This window comes from Pecten maximus, chromosome 13 (assembly GCF_902652985.1).
Source record: "Pecten maximus chromosome 13, xPecMax1.1, whole genome shotgun sequence".
Classification (NCBI taxonomy): Eukaryota; Metazoa; Mollusca; class Bivalvia; order Pectinida; family Pectinidae; genus Pecten; species Pecten maximus.
Window position 1 is genome coordinate 14685892 of NC_047027.1, and position 26753 is coordinate 14712644.

The 26753-nt window shown below is 37.6% G+C and overlaps 2 protein-coding genes across 2 annotated transcripts; one reads left to right on the top strand and one right to left on the bottom strand.

Annotated features, from left to right (window-relative positions):
- Positions 1–3513, top strand: LOC117341268. The gene is made up of 3 exons (XM_033903117.1): positions 1–266; positions 573–653; positions 2975–3513. The coding sequence occupies exon 3, from the start codon at positions 3031–3033 to the stop codon at positions 3442–3444; it is 414 nt and encodes a 137-aa protein (XP_033759008.1). The 5' UTR covers positions 1–266; positions 573–653; positions 2975–3030; the 3' UTR covers positions 3445–3513.
- A 6899-nt stretch (positions 3514–10412) lies between these two features.
- On the bottom strand, positions 10413–26444 carry LOC117340473 (ergothioneine biosynthesis protein 1-like). Its single transcript, XM_033902233.1, is given in 19 exon segments — positions 10413–10660; positions 11200–11308; positions 12939–13017; positions 14631–14890; positions 15232–15415; positions 15779–15943; positions 16240–16326; positions 16986–17133; positions 18767–18854; positions 19127–19290; positions 20200–20270; positions 20272–20318; positions 20514–20640; positions 20894–21034; positions 21139–21207; positions 22427–22539; positions 22869–22933; positions 23743–23889; positions 26422–26444. Coding segments are annotated over 19 exon segments (2178 nt in total). The 3' UTR covers positions 10413–10569.
- Between the last annotated feature and the right edge of the window lie 309 nt (positions 26445–26753).

Consider the following 26753-nt stretch of genomic DNA (forward strand, 5'->3'; position numbering starts at 1 on the left):
TGTAGCTTTATGTGTAACAACCTCCGCTACTGACAGAAGGATACTTCTTAGTGACCCTGATTATGTGGCGCAACAACTAAACCACTTACAGTCAGAATTACAGGATCTGAAAGTTCAGGTGGAAAATCAAAAGCATACCATAGAAGCTCAGGAATTAGCCATAATCAGTCTACAACAGATCTCTTCTAGTCAACAACAGACCATTGATTGGCAAAACCACACACTAACTTATCAACAGTTCGCCATTCAGAAGATATCAAAAGAAGGTATTCATCATGTATAAAAGCAATTACAAGAAACTCTTTATGAACGAAAGTTAAATGAGTTATTTTAATCGGATATCTAGAATGTGTGCTTTATGGATATATGAACTACGATAGACTGTTCAACAACCAGACGAATTTTTCTACAAACATTTTCAAAATATCATAACTTTGACGAAAATCAATAGACATTATCAAAACCCTGACGAGGTGATAGTATCGACCGATTTTTATTTATAATGATGCCACCATTGTAAAACTAATGGATCACCAAAGGGCAGTGTGTATCATGATTAATGTTTTACTTAGGAGTTGGCGTCGGTACAATATATACCAGATGGGGCCGAAAGGACTGTCCAGTGACGAATGGAAGTCACATTGTCTACTCAGGTCAGTACAGAACTAGTATTAGTTTATCATATAATAAATTTGCGATTGCCAGTCGATCTTAATAAAATCTCCTGTTAATGGATTTGTTCAGACGGTGACCATTTGAAGGCACCAAGATCAATAAGATGAATGGTAATTCAATACTGACCAATCAGAGACCCGCTTATAAAACGCATTCGATGTTGTAACAAAGATAGTTGGAGTTGATATATGCTTTTTTTTAAATGCGAGCAATGAGTTTCAATTTTCAATTTTAAAAAACTTTCATCATTTGCGATCAGCTTTTGCAGTCGCTGTCAACTTCCGGTGCAACGACGGAAAATCCTGACACATGGTACACGTTTGTCAAACTAGACTGTTTTGGGCATCACTAGCGATGTTTGAATGTGTGCGTCTATATTGGTGCCGCTACCGGCCTCGCAATACATCGATGTCTTTCGCTGAGGAATATATCTATGATAGAGAGAAATGACATTGACAACAGACTAGGCGACACGCTGATTGACTTAACTTAGGTTATCTAAATTGACCTTGGTCTGAGTAGCTGCGAATGGTCAGGCGTGACATAAAGCTATTAATCAGATATGTCCCCACTAAAAAAACTCTTATATAAAGGTTTCACTCCATTAAAAGGTTCTTGAAAAGGGTACTTACTCCAACTATGGGTTGAAATCGAAAAGCAATTTGTTTCATCCCAAGACATTTGATACAACCTAGATTTATTTTACAGGTTTGTTATTTGTATAACTATTTATCACTTTAAACCATCGGATGCTTTTTGTCAGGTATATGTGAGCTAAAATCCTAAATGCACACGTAACTATCATCTGTCCACGTGGTGCATTTCGTCAATGGATTCTACAGAAGTTATAAAAAATCGGTTTATTGATTGCACGAGGGATAATGTATGAGGATATGTTCTTAAACGTATATAAAAATAGCATTGATATGAATATTGCTGGATAATAATATATCACTATCCCCTTCCTACAGTACTTTTATCTGACAGCTACATCCATGAGATTTTATCGTAAACGTAAGTGTAATTTGTGGAAGGAAAACCGAGTAAGGAATGGATTCCAAGATTCAAATTGTACATGAATGAACAGGAAGAGGTGAAGCAGGCCGTGTTGTGTTTGAATTATGTTGTATCTATTATTCTCTCATTAACTTCTTACTTCTCGATTAGACCCGAAAGAGCGACCATATCACACCAGTGCGTTACTCATTTTATTGGCTACCTGTGCGTTTCAGGTCACAGTACACAAGATTTTGATAAACACATACAAGGCAATATATGGAACACCTCTGGAGTGTTTACGGGAATATTTTACCAGCCGTCACGATCACAGCGATAGGAGACAGAATCCTTGTTATTCGCTCTCTTGTACTTTGACCTATAGTAACTGTTTCTAGGAAAGGTAGCAGAATGCCATCTGTTAAAAGGATTTCGAAAACCCTGACCAAATTCAAGAAGGAGGTTAAATCTCAATCGGTAACGTATGCTTTTTGGTGTGATTCCCAGACGTCTTGTCCACATACTCATCTAACTGCTCGAGTTTATATAGGTTATATATGTTCTGTACATAGTGTTAACATTGGCAATAAACTGTATCATTATATCATGCAATATGAAACGCATTATAGTAAAATTGCAAATTAGATAGTGCGCTTTATAAATGTTGCATACATAGATGTATTTTTTGTATATCCTCGACAACTGTCCAGACAACTCCTCTTACACTCGTGGACCGATTTGCACAAAACTTCACATTAATGGTAGAGAACATGTTTAGATATGCATGCTGCTGTTTAAATTTCAAATGGTTTTTTTTGCCATGGTAACTGGTCAATATTAACATGGTTTCTTGTGCAGATAACTCCACTTTAACATGTAGACCGATTTTCAAAAAACTTAACAGGAATGGTAGGGAATATAAATTATGTTTAGATGTGCATGCAGCTGTTTTAATTCAAAATTATTTGTTGCCATGATACACACTGTAACTACATGTAGGTAACTAGTCATTATTTACAGATTTTCATCTACTTTATTACTTTTCTAGTTCTAGTTATTAATGTAATTTTATGTTACGTAGTGTGATTCTCTTGAACCTAATTATTATTGATTCATGTTTATTTCTGGTTGTCCTTTATATGTTATGTAATGTCCTTAATTCCATTGTCTTTATCCTCACAAAAATAGAAAACAATGAGCTATTCGTTTTCCTTTTTATATTGTGTATTTGCATTTTCTTTCTAAATATTTACAACTATATCTACATTTATTTTCTATTTACTTATAGCTTGTTATCATTTAGGGTATGTAGGTGGCGGGTACTTCAATAACCCTGGCGATGCTGCAAACTCGCTTTGTATGTCTGATGAGCCTACAACAGGACAGAGTACCTATAACACTCGTCCAAGTTACATCTATGGCGCCGAATTTCAACAAGGGCATGAAGTTTTTGGTCTTCCACGAAATGACGAAGACATAGCTTGTGCCGTTTGTAGGAACTCGGTACACACGATATCGGTAATGATTCCAGGGAGGACACAGTGCTACCCAGGCTGGGTGGAGGCTTACAGTGGACTTATTGTAGCTGGATATCCTTATCATCCCACGAATACTGACCACCTCTGTATGGATAGTCTGCCACAACCAATCCCAGGTGGACAGAGTAACGACGAAGGACAACTATTTCGCCCTTCCGTGACGAAGTGTGGATCCCTACCTTGTCCGCCATACGAGGAAGACAAGCTTGTACCTTGTGTCGTATGTATGATGTGAATACACAATAAAGTATAAACCCTTTCTGTTCCAAGTTGCCTCCATACAGGGTCTATTTTTTATCTTGATTACCCACTCTGATGGTTGTACTTCATTATGATAAATACAATAAAAAGGGAGAGAACTCCTGTGATCAAATCAGAAAAAAATCGTTTTCAAATTAGTCAGAAATATGTACCAAATAATGATTTCGTATTTTATTAATACTATCTTAGATAAAAGCGTCTGTACTACAGCAGTATAATTATATCGAGTTCCACAAAGCCCTGATCCTTGTATATCGAGTTTCACACAGCCGTGATCCCTGTATATCGAGTTCCACACAGCCGTGATCCCTGTATATCGAGGTCCACACAGACCGTTTCCATGTATATCGAGTTCCACACAGCCCTGATCCATGTATATCGAGTTCCACACAGCCCTGATCCCTGTATATCGAGTCACACACAGCCCTGATCCATGTATATCGAGTTCCACACAGCCCTGATCCCTGTATATCGAGTGTCACACAGCCCTGATTCCTGAATATCGAGTTCCACACGGCCCTGATCCATGTATATCGAGTGTCACACAGCCCCGATCCCTGTATATCGAGTTCCACACAGCTCTGATCCCTGTTTGTCGAGTTCCACACAGCCCCGACCCCTGTATATCGAGTTCCGCACAGCCCTGATCCCTGTATATCTAGTTCCCCACAGTTCTGATCCATGTATATCGAGTTTCACACATCCCGGATCTCTGTATATCGAGTTCCACACAGCCGTGATCCCTGTAAGTCGAGGTCCACACAGACCGTTTCCATGTATATCGAGTTCCACACAGCCCTGATCCATGTATATCGAGTTTCACACAGACCGGATCCCTGTATATCGAGTTCCACACAGCCCTGATCCATGTATATCGAGTTCCAAGAGCCCTGATCCATGTATATCGAGTTCCACACAACCCTGATCCATGTATATCGAGTTCCACATAACCTTGATCCCTGTATATCGAGTTCCACACAGCCCTGATCCCTGTATATCGAGTTCCACACAGCCTTGATCCATGTATATCGAGTTCCACACAGCCTTGATCCATGTATATCGAGTTTCACACAGCCCGGATCCCTGTATATCGAGTTCCACACAGCCGTGATCCCTGTATATCGAGGTCCATACAGACCGTTTCCATGTATATCGAGTTCCACACAGCCCTGATCCATGTATATCGTGTTCCACACAGCCCTAATCCCTGTATATCGAGTGTCACACAACCCTGATTCCTGAATATCGAGTTCCACACGGCCCTGATCCATGTATATCGAGTTCAACAGAGCCCTGATTCCTGTATATCGAGTTCAACACAGCCCCCCTGATTCATGTATATCGAGTTCCATACAGCCCCAATCCCTGTATATCGTGTTCCACACAGCTCTGATCCCTGTATGTCGAGTTCCACACAGCCCCGACCCCTGTATATCGAGTTCCGCACAGCCCTGATCCCTGTATATCTAGTTCCCCACAGTTCTGATCCATGTATATCGAGTTTCACACATCCCCGATCCCTATATATCGAGTTCCACACAGCCGTGATCCCTGTATATCGAGGTCCACACAGACCGTTTCCATGTATATCGAGTTCCACACAGCCCTGATCCATGTATATCGAGTTCCACACAGACCGTTTCCATGTATATCGAGTTCCACACAGCCGTGATCCCTGTATATCGAGTTCCACACAGACCGTTTCCATGTATATCGAGTTCCACATAACCCTGATCCCTGTATATCGAGTTCCACACAGCCCTGATCCATGTATATCGAGTTCCACACAGCCTTGATCCATGGATATCGAGTTTCACACATCCCGGATCCCAGTATATATAGGAGTTCCACACAGCCCTGATCCATGTATATCGAGTTCCACACATCCCGGATCCCTGTATATCGAGTTCCACACAGTCGTGATCCCTGTATATCGAGGTCCACACAGACCGTTTCCATGTATATCGAGTTCCACACAGCCCTGATCCATGTATATCGAGTTCCACACAGACCGTTTCCATGTATATCGAGTTCCACACATCCCGGATCCCTGTATATCGAGTTCCACACAGCCTTGATCCATGTATATCGAGTTTCACACATCCCGGATCCCTGTATATCGAGGAGTTCCACACAGCCCTGATCCATGTATATCGAGTTCCACACAGCCCTGATCCATGTATATCGAGTTCCACACAGCCCTGATCCATGTATATCGAGTTCCACACAGCCCTGATCACTGTATATCGAGTTCCACACAGCCTTGATCCATGTATATCGAGTTCCACACAGCCCTGATCCATGTATATCGAGTTCCACATAACCTTGATCCCTGTATATCTAGTTCCACACAGCCTTGATCCATGTATATCGAGTTCCACACAGCCCTGATCCATGTATATCGAGTTCCACACAGCCTTGATCCCTGTATATCGAGTTCCACACAGCCGTGATCCCTGTATATCGAGGTCCACACAGACCGTTTCCATGTATATAGAGTTCCACACAGCCCTGATCCATGTATATCGAGTTCCACACAGCCTTGATACATGTATATCGAGTTCCACACAGCCCTGATCCATGTATATCGAGTTCCACACAGCCCTGATCCATGTATATCGAGTTCCACACAGCCCTGATCCCTGTATATCGAGTTCCACACATCCCTGATCCATGTATATCGAGTTCCACACATCCCTGATCCATGTATATCGAGTTCCACACAGCCCTGATCCATGTATATCGAGTTCCACACAGCCCTGATCCCTGTATATCGAGTTCCACACAGACCGTTTCCATGTATATCGAGTTCCACACAGCCCTGATCCCTGTATATCGAGTTCCACACAACCCTGATTCCTGTATATCGAGTTCCACATAACCCCGATCCCTGTATATCGAGTTCCACACAGCCCCGACCCCTGTATATCGAGTTCCGCACAGCCCTGATCCCTGTATATCTAGTTCCCCACAGTTCTGATCCATGTATATCGAGTTTCACACATCCCGGATCTCTGTATATCGAGTTCCACACAGCCGTGATCCCTGTAAGTCGAGGTCCACACAGACCGTTTCCATGTATATCGAGTTCCACACAGCCCTGATCCATGTATATCGAGTTTCACACAGACCGGATCCCTGTATATCGAGTTCCACACAGCCCTGATCCATGTATATCGAGTTCCAAGAGCCCTGATCCATGTATATCGAGTTCCACACAACCCTGATCCATGTATATCGAGTTCCACATAACCTTGATCCCTGTATATCGAGTTCCACACAGCCCTGATCCCTGTATATCGAGTTCCACACAGCCTTGATCCATGTATATCGAGTTCCACACAGCCTTGATCCATGTATATCGAGTTTCACACAGCCCGGATCCCTGTATATCGAGTTCCACACAGCCGTGATCCCTGTATATCGAGGTCCATACAGACCGTTTCCATGTATATCGAGTTCCACACAGCCCTGATCCATGTATATCGTGTTCCACACAGCCCTGATCCCTGTATATCGAGTGTCACACAACCCTGATTCCTGAATATCGAGTTCCACACGGCCCTGATCCATGTATATCGAGTTCAACAGAGCCCTGATTCCTGTATATCGAGTTCAACACAGCCCCCCTGATTCATGTATATCGAGTTCCATACAGCCCCAATCCCTGTATATCGTGTTCCACACAGCTCTGATCCCTGTATGTCGAGTTCCACACAGCCCCGACCCCTGTATATCGAGTTCCGCACAGCCCTGATCCCTGTATATCTAGTTCCCCACAGTTCTGATCCATGTATATCGAGTTTCACACATCCCCGATCCCTATATATCGAGTTCCACACAGCCGTGATCCCTGTATATCGAGGTCCACACAGACCGTTTCCATGTATATCGAGTTCCACACAGCCCTGATCCATGTATATCGAGTTCCACACAGACCGTTTCCATGTATATCGAGTTCCACACAGCCGTGATCCCTGTATATCGAGTTCCACACAGACCGTTTCCATGTATATCGAGTTCCACATAACCCTGATCCCTGTATATCGAGTTCCACACAGCCCTGATCCATGTATATCGAGTTCCACACAGCCTTGATCCATGGATATCGAGTTTCACACATCCCGGATCCCAGTATATATAGGAGTTCCACACAGCCCTGATCCATGTATATCGAGTTCCACACATCCCGGATCCCTGTATATCGAGTTCCACACAGTCGTGATCCCTGTATATCGAGGTCCACACAGACCGTTTCCATGTATATCGAGTTCCACACAGCCCTGATCCATGTATATCGAGTTCCACACAGACCGTTTCCATGTATATCGAGTTCCACACATCCCGGATCCCTGTATATCGAGTTCCACACAGCCTTGATCCATGTATATCGAGTTTCACACATCCCGGATCCCTGTATATCGAGGAGTTCCACACAGCCCTGATCCATGTATATCGAGTTCCACACAGCCCTGATCCATGTATATCGAGTTCCACACAGCCCTGATCCATGTATATCGAGTTCCTCACAGCCCTGATCACTGTATATCGAGTTCCACACAGCCTTGATCCATGTATATCGAGTTCCACACAGCCCTGATCCATGTATATCGAGTTCCACATAACCTTGATCCCTGTATATCTAGTTCCACACAGCCTTGATCCATGTATATCGAGTTCCACACAGCCCTGATCCATGTATATCGAGTTCCACACAGCCTTGATCCCTGTATATCGAGTTCCACACAGCCGTGATCCCTGTATATCGAGGTCCACACAGACCGTTTCCATGTATATAGAGTTCCACACAGCCCTGATCCATGTATATCGAGTTCCACACAGCCTTGATACATGTATATCGAGTTCCACACAGCCCTGATCCATGTATATCGAGTTCCACACAGCCCTGATCCATGTATATCGAGTTCCACACAGCCCTGATCCCTGTATATCGAGTTCCACACAGACCGTTTCCATGTATATCGAGTTCCACACATCCCTGATCCATGTATATCGAGTTCCACACAGCCCTGATCCATGTATATCGAGTTCCACACAGCCCTGATCCCTGTATATCGAGTTCCACACAGACCGTTTCCATGTATATCGAGTTCCACACAGCCCTGATCCCTGTATATCGAGTTCCACACAACCCTGATTCCTGTATATCGAGTTCCACATAACCCCGATCCCTGTATATCGAGTTCCACACAGCCCTGATCCCTGTATATCGAGTTCCACGCAGCTCTGATTCCTGTATATCGAGTTCCACACAGCCCCGATCCCTGTATATCGAGTTCCACACAGCTCTGATCCATGTATTTCGAGTTCCCCACAGCCCTGATCCATGTATATTGTGTTTCACATAACCGTGACCCCTGTATATCGAGTTCCACACAGCCCTGATCCCTGTATATCGAGTTCCACGCAGTCCTGATTCCTGTATATCGACTTCCACACAGCCCTGATTCATGTATATTGTGTTTCACACAGCCCTGATCCATTTATATCGAGTTCCACACGGCCCTGCTATCTGTATATCGAGTTCCACACAGCCCTGCTATCTGTATATCGAGTTCCACACAGCCCTGCTATCTGTTTATCGAGTTCCACACAGCCCTGCTATCTGTATATCGAGTTCCACACAGCCCTGCTATCTGTTTATCGAGTTCCACACAGCCCTGCTATCTGTTTATCGAGTTCCACACAGCCCTGCTATCTGTATATCGAGTTCCACACAGCCCTGTTCCCTGTATATCGAGTTCCACACAGCCCTGCAATCTGTATATCGAGTTCCACACAGCCCTGCTATCTGTTTATCGAGTTCCACACAGCCCTGCTATCTGTTTATCGAGTTCCACACAGCCCTGCTATCTGTATATCGAGTTCCACACAGCCCTGCTATCTGTATATCGAGTTCCACACAGCCCTGCTATCTGTATATCGAGTTCCACACAGCCCTGCTATCTGTATATCGAGTTCCACACAGCCCTGATTCATGTATATCGAGTTACTTAGAGCCCTGATCCCTGGCTATGGAGCGTTTCAGCTTAATTAAGATATAAATAAACTAACCTTTGTTTGTATATTAAACAACAGAGGAAAAATCAAATGAACATGGCGTTTTGAAATTTATTGATATAAAATGTTATTATAATGTACATAGACCCAGTAACATTGTATTAGTAAAAGATAGCCCCAGCGAATGAGTTGTCAGAGGCAAACGCTTTTATAGTGTCATCACACTGAAATGCTATACTGGACGTGGTAGCGTGATACCCAACTGATCAAATTATATCGACATAGGGCCAATCAGCCCTTACCGACAATATCAAGGTCAAGCAGACTGCAACAACAAAAACAAATGCCTTAGGCTTTAGTTTTAACTGGGGACAGTACCAATAACTTACCTCACGATCAACCGCAAGGCCAGAATCACTGTCCATACCTGTCTTGTATGATTTACCCATACTCATGAATGGCAATACTCATTACAAATATATCAGTATCTGTGTAAAGATGCTCTGCAGTAAGGCGCTGTCGTAAAGTACAAATACGTTTAGGTGCACATTTCCACTCTGAATACAGTAATGTATAGTTCGGTTAACCTCAAAATCACGTGAAAATTACTATCTATAGAGCAGTTCATTTACAACACACACCAAAACACGTGTCTTCTACACATTCAAAAATAATATAACTCTTTGATTAATATACAAATTATACCTCTCCTACTGTATAATATGAAATGGTCGTGTGCATTTTCTTTCGTGGTCTAGAGGTGGTTTTTTTTCTTTTTTTTTTCCGTGGGTATGAATTTCGTGTTTAGCCCGTGTAACAATAATATAACAATGGTACATGCAACAATGTTCGTTGTATTTATATTTTTGGTTCCATAGCAACCACGAATTCAACGGAAGTTTATACAAAAAAAGTTCCATGATATACTTCTAAAAAATAAAGAACATATAACGTGGTTGTTAGTAGAGGTAGTGTACACCTGAAACAATAGGTAATTAGTTTCACTATAATGTCAAACTCCCTGTAATATCACATATATAATCTGTTATAGATTCTGTTACCCTACTAAGGTCCTGTCTCAACACTTCAATGACCACACGGTTACCATGGCAACACATTTCCCTCCATGTTTCTCATATGGAATTTCCTCGATATAGACGCACTTAAGTCTGAAATGAGAATTTGAATATTGACTTTACAACAAAATTAGCGTGAAATATATAATAAGTAACTTTTAAAATATTTATATAACGTTATATCAACCTATTTTTTCAACATTTAGCCCACAGGGACGTGTAAAAACAACCGAACTTCCGCTTTCTGTTTAGTAATGCATGATGTGTATCTGAAAACGCTACATCTCTGACAAAGAGTATTTATATTTGATTGAAAACAGGCTACAGTATATTTTTACACAATAAAACTTTCATAAACGTTACTCTCAACCTCCCATTCCATCCCCCCACCACCACCGCCACCACACACACCCACACTCACCCTCACACCCACACTCACTCGCACACACACAAAATTATATATATATAAATACTCGAATTTTATCAATTGAATCCCACAAATATTTGGTCTCGCTCAGCATCTATATTTTGTATGTACATTTCCATATAATGACTTACTGTGAGAAGCAGTTGATACACTGTCGGTGATGTAACATATCTGTATAGTCAATACAAAGCTAACATATAGTTACCTATTGCCAAGATGAGGTGCGAGAGCGTCCTGTCCAAAGGTTGTATCCTCCGAAACAATGACTACTATTCCTATGTCTTCAATGATCTCCCACATTCTTACTAGCCAAGCTAAAAAGTATACATAAAAATTGTCATTATTTTTTTTATGTCATCAGCTTAACATCAATATATTAACACATTATAGATGACACAAATAGATACATGATCAATAACCTTCAAAGATTGATCCAGGGATTAACGTTCTCTATCGATGCGTAGACAGCGAGCCGCAGTGTGCAATTCATTTTTAATTGTATATCGCAGAGCAACTATCTTATCTTTTTTATTGTTAACATTTTTAAACCGAAAAGGAGAATTGAGATAATGGGAATATGTTTGATTTACAACCTCAAGCGCATCTATATGACCAACCACACTGTGCGACGGTCACCTTGAGCCAGTATATTTCAGTCTTACCATGTAAGTAGTTTATATTGATAACGGCAAACGGTCAGTAAATAGTTCACAATAACTGTGACGGAAACATTTGCTTAAAATTTTGTGAACTACAAAATGTACAAGTCGTTGTGTATGTTTATGACGTCATTGTTATTAACTAATCAATAATCAAAGAAAACCTTGAAAGAGATGAAATATGATTATATATACATCTATTAACTAATCATTAAATCATCGTCCATGTATGATATATACATCTATTAACTAATCATTAAATCATCGTCCATGTATGCTATATACATCTATTAACTAATCATTAAATAATCGTCCTGTTTTCCTATGAAAACGCCTAGTGTAATACACCCTTCAGTGTTTGTGACATGAATTGTTATTTGTGCAAAAAAAAAAAATGTGCAGCAATTGGATGAAAAGTATCTTTTTTTTTTTTTATTTCATATGATATTTATGAAACTTGGCTCAAAGTGTTAGTTTTGCTCGCCAATGCTAACAAATTAAATAAAAATGTCTCATATGAAATGAAAACTCATTTAAGATGGTTAATATATATAAAATTATCAATCAAAATGTTTTAAACAAGTCACAGATACATCAAATGTTCTATACAGTATGTATACATAGGTTAACACAAAAGGCTATATTTTGTTTCAAAACCAAATTGCAGAATTGCCGAAAAGTGGGAGAGGGTTTCCTTACCAGTTGCTGTTATAGAGTATGTAGCATTGGATTCGAATTAATGGATTTATGTAATTTGGTGTGAAATCGAGAGTTTTCTACAAGGGAATGTTATCTTAGATTGCTTTTACTTTGGTATTTGGTTCAGAAGTGGGTAACCTAGTGTAAGTAGATTGCGTATTCTTGGGTACATGGTGCAAGATGGCTAACCTATTGACAATGGATTTCTATTTCTCGGGTACATGGTTGAAGGTGGCTTACCCAGCTGGTTCGTCTTGTATGTCTATCATTTAAAAGTGACGGCTTGTTTCTAGAGTTGACTATCTTTACATGTGAATTTTGTGTAAAACAGAAGTCTATATTTCAGCAGAAGTGTTGTCTACCTTCAGTTGTGAAAATAGTGTTTATTCTAGCGAGGGGTACTCACTTCTAGGGATCGGAGTTGTCTCTCTTCGTGTGTTGACATTTTCTACTTATTGTTGGGCTACAAACCTTTTAGTATGAGAATGGTCTACGTTTCAGTAAGGGAGTTGTATTTCTTTATGTGCGATAATTTTCTTTCTTTTGAATCTGGAAATTGCATTCCTGTAGATTTTGAACTGCCTACCTTTGGGTGTGATAGTGCGCTCAAGGAACGTCATTACAACCAGGTTGTGCTTGCCAATCTCATTTGGGATCCATGTAAACTAAGAAAGAATGATATCATTTCATAACAAAACTTAGGAAGAGAATACAACTGGCATAATTCATGCAAGTTAATTGAATTTTCTTCAGTCTACCACTACCTGTTTAATTTTTTATACACACACAGATATTGTTTAATAAAGGAGGAATGAGATTAACACTTATCACGTGATTAAGGTAATTATCTTCTGAATAAAAGGTACTGGGTATGAAACAAATTTTGTTTGCAAACTGTATGAATCCGCGTAGCGGATTCTTACAGAAGTTTGCAAACAAAATTTGTTTCATACCCCGATGAAACTTAAAAACAAATTGACATCAACGCTTATAATTAATTTTTGAAAATGATTTTCTATTTTAAAACATGTTTTATGTACAATTTTACTGGTTTTAAATGGGATTCTTTTTTTCCAAATCAATACGCAATGTCAATCGTCGTATTGTGACGTCACATTTTTCGCGCCAATCTCGGAATTTCTTTCATAGAAGAATAATTAATTTTTCTTTGTTTTCATGGTAAATGCTCAAATGTGATTGGTCGAAAAATTCTTTTCATTCTGCTATGAAAGAAATTCCGAGAATGGCACGAAAAATGTGACGTCACAATACGACAATTGACGTTGCGTATTGATTTGAGAAAAAGGATCCCATTTAAAACCAGTAAAATTGTACATAAAACATGTTTTAAATTAGAAAATCATTTTCAAAAATTAATTATAAGCGTTGATGTCAATTTTTTTTAGTTTCCTCGGGGTATGAAACAAATTTGTTTGCAAACTTCTGTAAGAATCCGCTACGCGGATTCATACAGTTTGCAAACAAAATTTGTTTCATACCCCGATGAAACTAAAAAAATGACATCAAGGCTTAAATGAAAAGAATTTTTCGACCAATCACATTTGAGTATTTACCATGAAAACAAAGAAAAATTAATTATTGCAGTATGGTTTTAAAATTTTTGTTTACTTGTTTAAATGAAACATTTTGACAAGGTGTCTTGAAAACGGAAGTTGAAATTTGACCATCAGATCCTGTGAAGGAGACGACTTCCCCTCGTTGTAGACGGAGAGCTGTGTCAGTGAGTCTCCCGCTGTAATCCACAGCCAGTATCTGTAAAGACGTTTGAGATATCGACTATTAACAAGTATGATATAATTTCCTTCATACTGCTGCAACAGCTTAAATATGAGCAAAATAAGCAGTAGCTCAGATACGCCATCACAAATTCGAAATAAATTTTGGCTACTTTATTCGACAAAAATATTGCACGGTATGAAATGCGAATTCATCCTACAAGTACATCTGTGTGGGTAAAGACCTACACACGTTGACGCAAAGGCAAAGTGATCACTACTACCCCCCCCCCCCCCCCCCCCCCTTAAAAAGTGGGGGTATACACTTCTTTTTGAATGCCAAAGACCACTATATCGAGCAAGTTTCCTTAAAGCAGAATATCGAGTTTTTATTTAGATGAATCCTCTAACTTTATGTTCACGCATATTGCAACGACTTACATCATAAGCAATTTAGAAACAACATTTCACATGAACATGTAAATGAAAATTATGTCCTCGCTTTACTAGAGAGACAAGCGATGTCATTTCCAGTGACTTACCTTGTTGAACGTGTTAGAGAGTAGCATGGGTCCGCGGCCACTGCCTGACCCAAACCAGGCCGCTGACGTAGTGCCACACCTGAGAGTACGTGTGTATTTCCTACAGAGGTCTGCCACCACGTATGGCAGGGCTTCTCTATCCCCAAACTCGTGTTTCAAAGTCATAGCCAGTGCTTCCTTCTTGTCGAAATCGTATTGAGAATTGGAACTGCGTCTACTGGTCACCATATACTTCGACATGTTAATGGTTTCAGGAATTTCTGAAATAATCAGTGGATCATTAAAGTCTGTTAATGTGGTATAATTATATATCCTATTTCCTAGAATAAAGTACGGTAAACATACTGACTGTACCAGAAGTATAATCAGTACTTATATTGCACGGTTCTTTTTAATTACTCCCCTCCACCCATACACACACACACATACACACACACACACTCACAATATAAAAAATACATAAGTAAACAAAAGTCAAGCATCTTTCTAACATGATCTTAACAATCGGCCACAAACACTAATATTTGACTTGAACTTGATTCCTGGTTTTGAATTTTAACCTTCATCACTTTACTTCGAACCAACAACAATGACATCTCACCTTGGTCTCCAATCCCAGGTATGAACAACACTGTGTCTAAGATCACTGCTGGTATAACAACCTTCTCTGTAGTGTCAGGTAAAGATCGAGCCACACGAAATCCACAATGCTGCATGAAATGGCGACGGAATCCTATCCGTGTGAATTTAGAGCCACTACTACCAGTAGAAATCCACGATCCATTCTGACAAACAAAGAACAGACACCGTCATACTTTACATAAATGCTTCCGAATGGTCAGCTAGGTAGGTATATAACTATTTTGATGGGTTTTGGTGGGTTTTTTTTAGTAGGACTTAGAATAGAATGACAAGAAGGAATGATACAAGTTTCATTTACTTACAATAAAAAGTTATATTTATGCAACTAATCGATAAGCAGTTTTAATTCAAGAAGATGTTAGCGAGTAACGATCATTGCTGAACATTTATCGCAGAGATATTGTATTGGTTCTAAGAACCAAAATGACGCTGATCAAATAATACGTTGTAAGACTTTAGACCACACAGATCTATAAATACTTGTTGAGCATGCGTGGGTAACTCACAAGAATGGTGTTGTGTCGTCCGTCAAAACTTGTCGTGGAAAAATCATCATACAAGAAGTGAGGCTCAAACCCATTAAATCCGTTAAAATGGTCGTCTGTCCACTCCCAGATATTTCCGTGCAGATCGTGAAATCCAAGGTCTGATGCAGCATTCATATTTACTGGCTGTGGAATTAGAAAATATGAGCAACAATGCTCTAATTGATTTCTGGGTAAGACAGGCGAATTCCAGCTCGCACTGTGTTTCTCTACAGGAACGTCGCGATGAATTTAGTGTGACTTCAACAATTAGCCGTATAATATAGTTTAAATGTTTATTAAATTATAAATGCTCAATTTGAAAAAAATACCATTTTCACTGTATTTTTTGCAATTCAAAATGGCAGCAATAAGTTATTATATATATATATACACACACGAAAAGTATCTAACGACAGGATCTGACGTGCCAAAGTGCGTACCGTGGATGATCCGTACAACAGATTGATATTGGCATCGGAATTCTCCTGGAATATAATGTCACTCTGGACACCAAAATTTGTCGGCAACTGAAAAAAACAAAACAAAAACAAACAATCAAAAAACGAACAAAAAATCAACAAAACAACGAATAATAGCGATATTCAAAAGAAATATGGGGCTAAATATGTACATATGAAGAAATAACAAGACCAAGTGTTCCTAAAGAGTAAGCGTATTCTGATTATTCGAAGACACCCGTCATACATGTATCTAGGCTATACCATATTTTTCATGAGAGCTAGATGGTGACAATGGAATCATATATCAACACACATTTGACAGGTCTTCACTTTGCATAGTAATGTCATCAGACCATAATGTTGACCATAAAACCATCTCTCGAAATCTGCATTAACCACATATGTCGAATAATTCACGGAATCTAACTCAACGACATAAGGAACATCAGTGAGGTTGTAGTCGATAATTCGGTATCATATTTCCGACATGATATTTTTCCCGTCTTTATGTCTTTCACTTCGATTGTCCTTGTGCCAGTTAAGATATTTACCTACATCTTTTAACTGAAAAAGTCTTTGGCATACAATCGACAAGCAAGAATGACAGAGTCAAGGGTCAAGGATCAAGGTCGCTGTTATTATAGATAGTTTAACTGTAATACTCGCACACAAGTTCCTACAAGATAAGCTCCTCAAATTTAAACAACTAGACAGTATATACAAACCTCGGAGCCTCTCATGGCGATGTACTCGGCCTCCGTGGGTAGACGAAAGTCTGGTCCCTTCCAGGCACAGTACGCATGCGCTTCGTGGTAGGTCACATCAACGGGCCAGTCTAACGGCATGGTTATCTCATCAAACATGGCGCGGTATCTGTGACAAACTAAATAATGTGACTAACCATATCTTAATAAACATGGCGGTATCTGTAATCTTCTAAATAATGTTACTAACCATGACTTTAACTACGAACTAGCCTGTTAATGTCAACAGTGTTAGTTAATGTGTCGTAACATGCAATGATGCTAGCGTAGGTCGTTAAGACAAAACACACTAGTATTAGTTCAATAAATTGTTAAATATATTAAATGTTTAATAATTCAACAAAAGAAATTAGAACAGCACAACGTTTTAGTTGTTTCTTTAAAACAAGCAGTAAAAAAAATCAACACACCTAAGATGTGTTTTGGTGGGATTACCATATTTATGTTACCAGAAGCTGAATATCACAAAGCTAGAACACAGCAATCGCTATATAACATCAATATAACATCAATATTACATCAATATAACATCAATATAACATCAATGCAACTTCAATTCAACATCAATACAACGTCAATATAACATCAATATGGTCCTAATATAGCATCAATATAACAACAGTACAACGTCAATATAACATCAATATGGTCCTAATATAGCATCAATATAACAACAGTACAACGTCAATACAACATCAATATAACATCAATATTACATCAATATTACATCAATATAACATCAATACAACATCAATATAACATCAATATTACATTAATATTACATCAATATAGCATCAATATTACACCAATATAACATCAATATTACATCAATATTACATCAATATTACATCAATGCAACTTCAATATAACATGGAAAACATCCATATAATATGAACGACATCAATCAATATAATATGAACAGAATCAATACAGCACCAAAATTGCAGCAATACAAAATCAATTTAATATCAATACAACATCAATATAACATCTATGTAACATCAGTATTACATCAATATTACATCAATATCACATGTACATCAACACAGCATCAATATTGCATCAATTCAACATCAATATAATATGAACATCAACGTAACATTAGCATAACATCAATACAACATCCATATAACATCAATATTACATCAATATAGCATCGATATTACATCAATTCAACATCATTATGTCGTCTATATTACATCAATATAACATCAATATTACATTAATATTACATCAATATAGCATCAATATTACATCAATATTACATCAACACAACATCAATATAACATCAACACAACACCAATATAGCATCGATATTACATCAATTCAACATCATTATGTCGTCTATATTACATCACACAACATCAACATTACATCAATATAACATCAATATAACATCAATATTACATCAATATTACATCAATATAACATCAATATTATATCAATATTACATTAATACAATATCAATATTACATCACACAGCATCAATATTACATCAATATAACATCAATATAACATCAATACAATATCAATATAACATCAATATAACATCAATACAATATCAATATAACATCAATATAACATCAATATTACATCAATATAACATCAATACAATATCAATATAACATCAATACAGTATCAATATAACATCAATACAATATCAATATAACATCAATTTAATATCAATATAACATCAATACAATATCAATATAACATCAACGATATACAGCGCGATATCTTACCTATACGGTACAACGTCGTAGTTATTGTTGTTATTTTGTGAGCAGTGAGAGTACGAGGACAGCGCTGATCCACAACCAGACTTACAACCTGGAAACAAACAAAACATTAATAGTTTCTAAACCCAACCAATCCCCATTTCTCTTATCTCAATTAAGATATTGTTAAAAGTTATATACACCACGATAAAAATTACCTCGAAATGTCCTTCACACAATTGTTGAAAAATCCCTCTCAATCGTTTTAACCTACAATCAATTATCTATAACAAGAAAGATCATAATTTGTAACATAATGCTGTCGAAAATCCAGGTAAAATTATTCCTATCCCAGGTTTTAATATTATAACGCCTAACGACTACCTTTATCGCATATCCAGAATGTAGGGTGTCGTGCCTGGCGGAATGAGCGCCACTCCCAACCTTCACAGGTCCAGAAGGTCCTATTAGTGTAGCCTCCATCTTCAACAAACTTCATAAACTGACCATTAGTCACAGGGAACTTGCTTGCCTCAAACGTAGGTACGCTGTAAGTAGCAAAAAGTGTTAAACGACGAATACTGATCTGGTAACGGCAACAGACTGCAACAGGCTAGCAATCACAACGATCATTAACGGGCTAACAATCACAGCGATAATTAACAGGCTAGCAATCACATCGATCATAAACAGGTCAGCAATTACAGCAATCATAAACAGGTTAGCAATTACAGCAATCATTAACGGGCTAGCAATCACAACGATCACAAACAGGTCAGCAATCACAGCAATCATAAACAGGTCAGCAATTACAGCAATCACAAACAGGCCAGCAATTACAGCAATCATAAACAGGTCAGCAATCACAGCAATCATTAACGGGCTAACAATCACAGCGATAATCAACGGGCTAACAATCACATCGATCATTAACAGGTCAGGTCACAATCACAGCAAACATGTCAGCAATTAAGGTGATCACAGACAGGTAAGCAATCACAGTGATTATAAACAGGTAAGCAATCACAGTATCATAATCATGCCAGCAATCACAGCGATCACAAACAGGTCAGCAATCATGGCGATCATTAACAGGTCAGCAATTACAGCGATCATAGACACATCAGCAAGCACAAAATTCATAAACAGCCTAGCAATCATACCAAACATAGGAATCCTGGAACCAACCGGTAATTTTTAATGTGGATCTTCATTTGGTTTTGGATTTACTTTTATCTTAATGTAAAAATGACAAAACTATAACAATTCAAATCTCCACCACAGCAGTAAAGGCATAACAGACTTCACAGAGAATGGACTAATGATTTGAAAAGAAACTCTTAAAATTCGTAGCAACGATTAATAATACGATCAGTCCTTAAATGTAAATTAAAAAATGTTACCCTGTTTCAGACCATCAGAAAACGAATTTTGACCAGATAAGATAGTGCACTCACCTGTCAGTCATTTCACCGTACTCGTTATCCCAGCCAAAAGAGGGAAAGCTATCCGGTTTTCCAAATGTCACTTTCGTCCCTATGTACGGTGATGAGAGGATTGGACGACACGTTTTCTCCTACAAAAATGCTTTTATTATTCTTCGTAAAATAACAAATAGACATTCGTGGGTACTCTACTGATGCTATCAAAGTAGAGTAGATCAAAATAAAGCATAACACACACCTCTGTTAAATGGTTGCTCCTATAATGTGAAATTTAGTCCACCCCAAGTCCTCCAACTCTAGTCACCCTTTTCTCCCGACAGACTTACCTTGCTTTAGAGGACCGTAAATCCATTCATTTGGCTTGGTTACCATGGTTACTGGCAGCTGTCGAATGAGGACAGAGGACGTCTCGAGGTGAAGTCTTGCATGTTCCATACCCATAAGAAGTGCCCACTATCAACGGAAGGGTAGAGATGGCCAGAAAAGTATATAATGATATAGTTTTCTTATTAACAGTGACACTCTTGTTTGACATCAATAAGGAAATGTAGCCACTAGCCTTAGTGATGTTCATTGTATGATAGGATACTGGTCTTCATACGTCATCAATAGAAAGGTGAAATAGTAACTCAGTTTTTGTCATCTTAAGACATGTTGTCATTGGCTATTCCTAAATGATGCACATTATAGCGATTAAACTACTGACCCATTGACTGTCCTTAGTGACGGGTAGTTGCAGTGGTGTGTCTTTGATAACTTTAAGGATGACATTTCTCACTGCTCGTCTGTACTCGATGACCTCATCCAGGGATGGCCATTGGTAACTTCCTCCCATGCGGTAGTTCTCCTGCAATTGCCAGGTTAAAGGATATTACTAATCACATTCTTCTTAAACCTAGCATTATAATTTGCGTTATATGAACTTAGTGGTTGAAAATCAGAATTACTTACCGTATCATCCCAAGACATCTCATCCACACCCGTCTCAAACATGGTCTCAAACTCCATGTTCACCCGCTTCTGTAAGTATACAGGCATGCCGACTCATGTGACATTCCTCAGATAATGTAAAAATGTAACACAATACTGGGTAGAATATACTAAAGTTGGTATATGATGGTGCATAATTTTTTTAAATTTTAACAGGGTATTGACACACATGGGTTCAAATCAGTTGTATAAATATAAATGTTGGAAAGGGTAATATCAGTAGACAGCTTTGTATGTATATATAACGAAGTCAATTAGATAATCATTCCAATGAAGCAAGATGTAAATTGTGTAAACTAAGCAAAGTAATTAGTTCATACTAATATTTATAACATTGTCTCTTTACAATAAGAACATCCAATACATAGACACTATTTCCTGTATGACCTACGATCACAACCCAAATGAGTTTAACATCGCCCATTAACGAAAGCCTTGGACAGATAACTACACCCCGCCCTCATACTCCGTGACAGCAGAATAAAAAAAACATTTTCCCGCATTTCAATTATTTTTTTCATAATCCTTAAATCAATTTATTTTATTGCATGTAGTCATATGCTGATTATTATTGAGAAATAAACTTCACCACATTTAGTTATAGATATAGAAACAATGGCAATTGCAAATATATGATAATGTCCTTATAAAAGGATGTTACTATACTGAATATCAACAACATTGAATTTATCATGATGAATGTGCCTGTAAATACATGTGTCACTTTAAAGAAATGTAATGCATAGGAACGGCTCGGGTTATAACTTTCCTTCCTTTGTCACGTGTGATTATATATATAGAAGTATATATTATATAAAACTATACCTATTGACAAAGAACAGAGTTATTCACTTAATACATAAAATGATATATACACGAGTATCATATATACAGGTGTCTGTTTATATAGAAATATCGATTTATATGGTGTAATCGACCTATACATCAATAACAGTGTTGAAATTTCTATGTATAGGTTTTTTTATAGGGAATGGCATTATATATCTAAATAACGATTGTTCTTTATGAAATATTTAGCCAAATTGATAAAAAAAATTATAATGAATTAATGTCGTCAGATAACTCCATGTACATTTATCATCACACAGACTGAATATATTCATGTAATAACCATATGCGTGTGAAAACATTAATATTAGGAGATAGAGATGCTGTACAGTTTATTTATTTGCGATGTTATTAAAAGAGATGTCAGAATGAACAGGTATCGGTGTACAGGGATACTCACCTCGAGAAGCCCAGCCAGAATAAGTTTGTTGATGTACACGACAGCCGTGTGGGCAAAGTAAAATATCAGAGGAAGTCTTAGTCGGTCGGGACACGTGTAAAACACTGACTCGTCTGCAACACAATCACACCTACTACTAAGTGTGTAGTCAAAACAACACATTGATACTAGGCCAAATGATAAAACACTCAACATGGGTTACTTCATGTGTATTAAAAACGTATTTACACATGATTTTCTTTTATTTCTATAATTATTATTTTTAGAAGCTTTTGCATATGTTGTTTGCCATTGAATTAAAATAAATGAATAACGTCATTCAAAATTTGCAAATACTTAAACTATATGTTAACAAAAAGTCTATGCTTGCATAATTGTGTAGCATAATCATTTTTCTGTACCAGCTATCAATAGGATTCATGTCAGATTCTCCGAAAAATACCTCGCAATGCTGTGAAGAGAGACTCGTTCAAGTCATAACCATTTTCAAAGTAATCCCGCAGTTGTCTGAAAAAGAATAATGACGGTAACATACATCACAGACAATAATGTGTAGGAAGACTCCATGAAATTCAAGCCGTCAATGTTGTCATCATTATATACCATACTTGATATTTCAAAACCTAATAAATTCAAGTATTTACATAATTATACAGCCCATGAAATATCAGAAATGTTTCACACTCAGGTTTCAAATATACCAAATATACCAAATATACCAAATATGCATCACAACCCGTCGACAAGTGCCTTAGATGAACGTCCTTTCCATACAGATTGATTTTCATTTTTATCTGTCCAGCATAATCAAAGCTCATTTGCAATATCAAATCCATTCATCACAAATTCGAAATTTACATTAATGATTACCATCTTCATCCAAAACAGTATATAAATTTCTGCTAATAAATATATACATGAAATTTCGCTTAATGTTAACAGAGAATGTTCTTACTCAATATCCATCATATTATTATCTTCTGTTCCTAATGTATTCAAAATTATAACTACTTACTTTGCATATATGATATCCAACATATTACTATAGGGATGTTCCTGATGATATTTCTAAAAAAAAAATGATATTGTAGCATTTTTCCACAAAAGCATACTTTTTTCACAAAAAGGCACTACATTCTTGCGTATGTACATGTTTGGATTAAAGTGCCTATTTGTAAACGTATGATCGCTTAATACTAGATTTATCGAACATCATAGGAATATTCTATCTTATGTTTACATTTTGAGGAACGTTGAGATCTGGGTACATTACTAGAAGTCCATAGGTGAATAAAAATCACAGAAAGTTGACCTACGCTTTGGTGCAGGAACTAAGGTCTGGGGGACGCAGCGAATCAAACGTTAGGTTCCCGGTCAGAATATTCATGGTGATGATAGGCTGACAGCAAGGCTGGTGGTCAGCAAGGCGGTCAGCAAGGCGGACAGCAAGGCGGTTGGCAAGGCTGGTGGTCAGCAAGTTGGTCAGCAAGGTGGTCAGCAAGGCGGCCAAGAACGCAGCTTATAGCTACACCTGTAACGGATATTCAACAAACCAGTGGGATGAATGTTCTAAAATAAAACGAAATGTATAGCGTCAAACCTGTGCTGCAAGTTTGAAAAATGACGGGTTTAAGCGTCCGTCATCAAATCAATTATTCGTTTCTGATTCGTTCATCGATTGTAGGTTTTGTAAACATTATTATATATAATATCAAATTAAACAAACCAGAAAACCACAAGCGCTTTCGCTTACTTTCAAAGCAAGCTCTTCAGGTGATTTTCATTGAGCGTCCGAGAGGCCTCTCAGATATCCCTAGGATAGGGTTGTATACGAGTATTACTACAAGTACATTTTTTTTTGTTTATTATTCCAATGGCCAATATGTCTATGAATGAAAGTAACAACATGTGAAACATAATATTTTCAATATATTTTAGATATCATGCATATTCAAAATTTAACAAAATAACATTCGACCCAGCCTACGTTATTATAAAATACAGGTGACAAATAATATAATTATTTCACTCTGGCTCGTTGGCTTCAGATAGATATCAGGCTAACTTATGAAATAGGCAAATATTATATACACACAGTAATTATTTGTATATAGATGGTTTGCGCTAGTAAAAAGGTATTTTTGTTCGTTTTTGTTTTTGTTTTTTGTTTTGTTAAATCATGGGAACGTTTGCATACTAGAATAAAACGATACCCATCTTCGATGTATTGTTGAGAGTAGTACTTCTATTGGTAAGTGAACATATTTATATGTCTCGATAGCTTAATTGTTAGAAGGTACTGGTAACTAAATCATTGTTTTAACAGAAGATTTTTTTTTTCATAATTAAAAGTGTAATGGTGTACACATAGGGGCCGCGGTAGCCGAGTGGTTAAGGTGTCCCGACACTTTAACACTAGCCCTTCACCTCTGGGTTGCGAGTTCGAAACCTAAGTGGGGCAGTTGCCAGGTACTGATCGTAGGCCGGTGGTTTTTCTCCGGGTACTCCGGCTTTCCTCCACCTCTAAAACCTGGCACGTCCTTAAATGACCCTGGCTGTTAATAGGACGTTAAAAAAAAGTGTACACATACCACACCAAAGCCAAGAGAAAAAGGCAATATTTAACATGGATAGCCCAGTTATAACACTTACCAGTACAATTTTATCAAAAAGAGTAAGCTGTTCATTCGTTTGACCCAGTTTTTAATCATTCTGCATTTTCTAATGCATTCCAATGAATAGCCAATGGATAAGTTCGCAATACACCATGACATTGCAAGTAGATTTTTTAGCTTGAAGATTTTTTTTCGCAAGACAATAAATGCACCTTTTCAATGTCCCTCGTCTAAGATGATCCCCAAATGTATCAAATAGATGCAATAAGGTTGTTTAATTTAAAAAATGAAAAGGGGTGTAAACATAGTCTTTTCGCCTTGATCAGTGAATTGCTTCTGTAAAGCATTGGATTTATATTCATACTATTATTTTACTTGAACTCCCAAATACATGTAGCTAGAAAAAAATACAATTTTCACGACATAACCAAGCTATTTTCGGTTGTTTTTTTTTTTATCTTTTTATGTTTTCTGCATTGCAGTTATTTTCCGCTTGTTTGAATAACAATAAGACTATCTAGAAGACTTTGTAAACTTCGCGCTGGTTAGAAAACATAACAAGATCAACTGAGTATATCAGGAGAAATAAGCTTAATTTTCATCGAAATCGTAGACTGTAGCACAACTCTCGAAAAACTAAGTTTCAAAATCGGTTACGAAAATTGAAAACAACAGAGATGATAGAATTTGAATTTCCCTCTTGCATTAATTCGTAATTGTTGTAAATGAAACACAATATTTGACCGATTTAAAAAGCGACTTAATTACATGTAAACTTTTACATTAATCGCTCAACCTATAACGCCATAAACTTTGTAAAGTGATCTGGGATGAAGCTTCTCCGTATACTTTAACATATTATCCCCCGTACTCATATAGCATCTTCTAGACTTAGATTTCATAATTTTGTACTCTACTACTCTTTTTATAGGTACTGCATGAAAAACATGGCATTTATAACCATCAATAGTATACAAAGCATCAGAGGGTTTATTAGAGATTAGGATGGGTGGCTTCTACAGAAAGAAAAATTCTATGTTCCAAGTTAAAACTTTGTGCAGTTTTCTACACTTTATTCAATATAGATTTGTTAAATTCGTTACCAACTAAAACATAATTTTGATATATCAGAATTAACTGAAGTTGTGACCTGGTATCTACATTAATCTATCTATTTATACTTCGGACTATCTTTAAAAGCTGATTGATGTGTTTTTATTTCGCAGGCCTTATTTTACAAAACAACTCTATATTCAACGGAGCATGATCTAAAAATTCAACAAAATTGCCAAACATATTTTTTTTATTGAGTGAAAAAAGTAGATAGGGTCCCCCATTTTTACATGGTTGTCTGATTCTTATTCATAACAGCTCGGTCACCTTAATGCACTATCCTCAATCATGACGGAACTATCGTTTATTCAAGGTGTTTAAAGGTGAGGTGATTTCTATATGGTGTTACATTGACAAATAAAAAAGTAATAAAAAAGTAATAAGAAAAAGTGTGGTCACGAGAGGGGTCTCTGATCCATATCCGTTCTATGTGAATGAATATTAGTTTATAATATATGATAATAGATATACGATTTCTAGTCACTTGTTAAATCATTAATATGAGCAACCCTTAGGAATATTCCTTGAGTTCCTAGGCCCTTTGGATCTCATTCATTGATAGGGGTCTGGACCCAATCTTTAGATCTTTTTCATTGAGA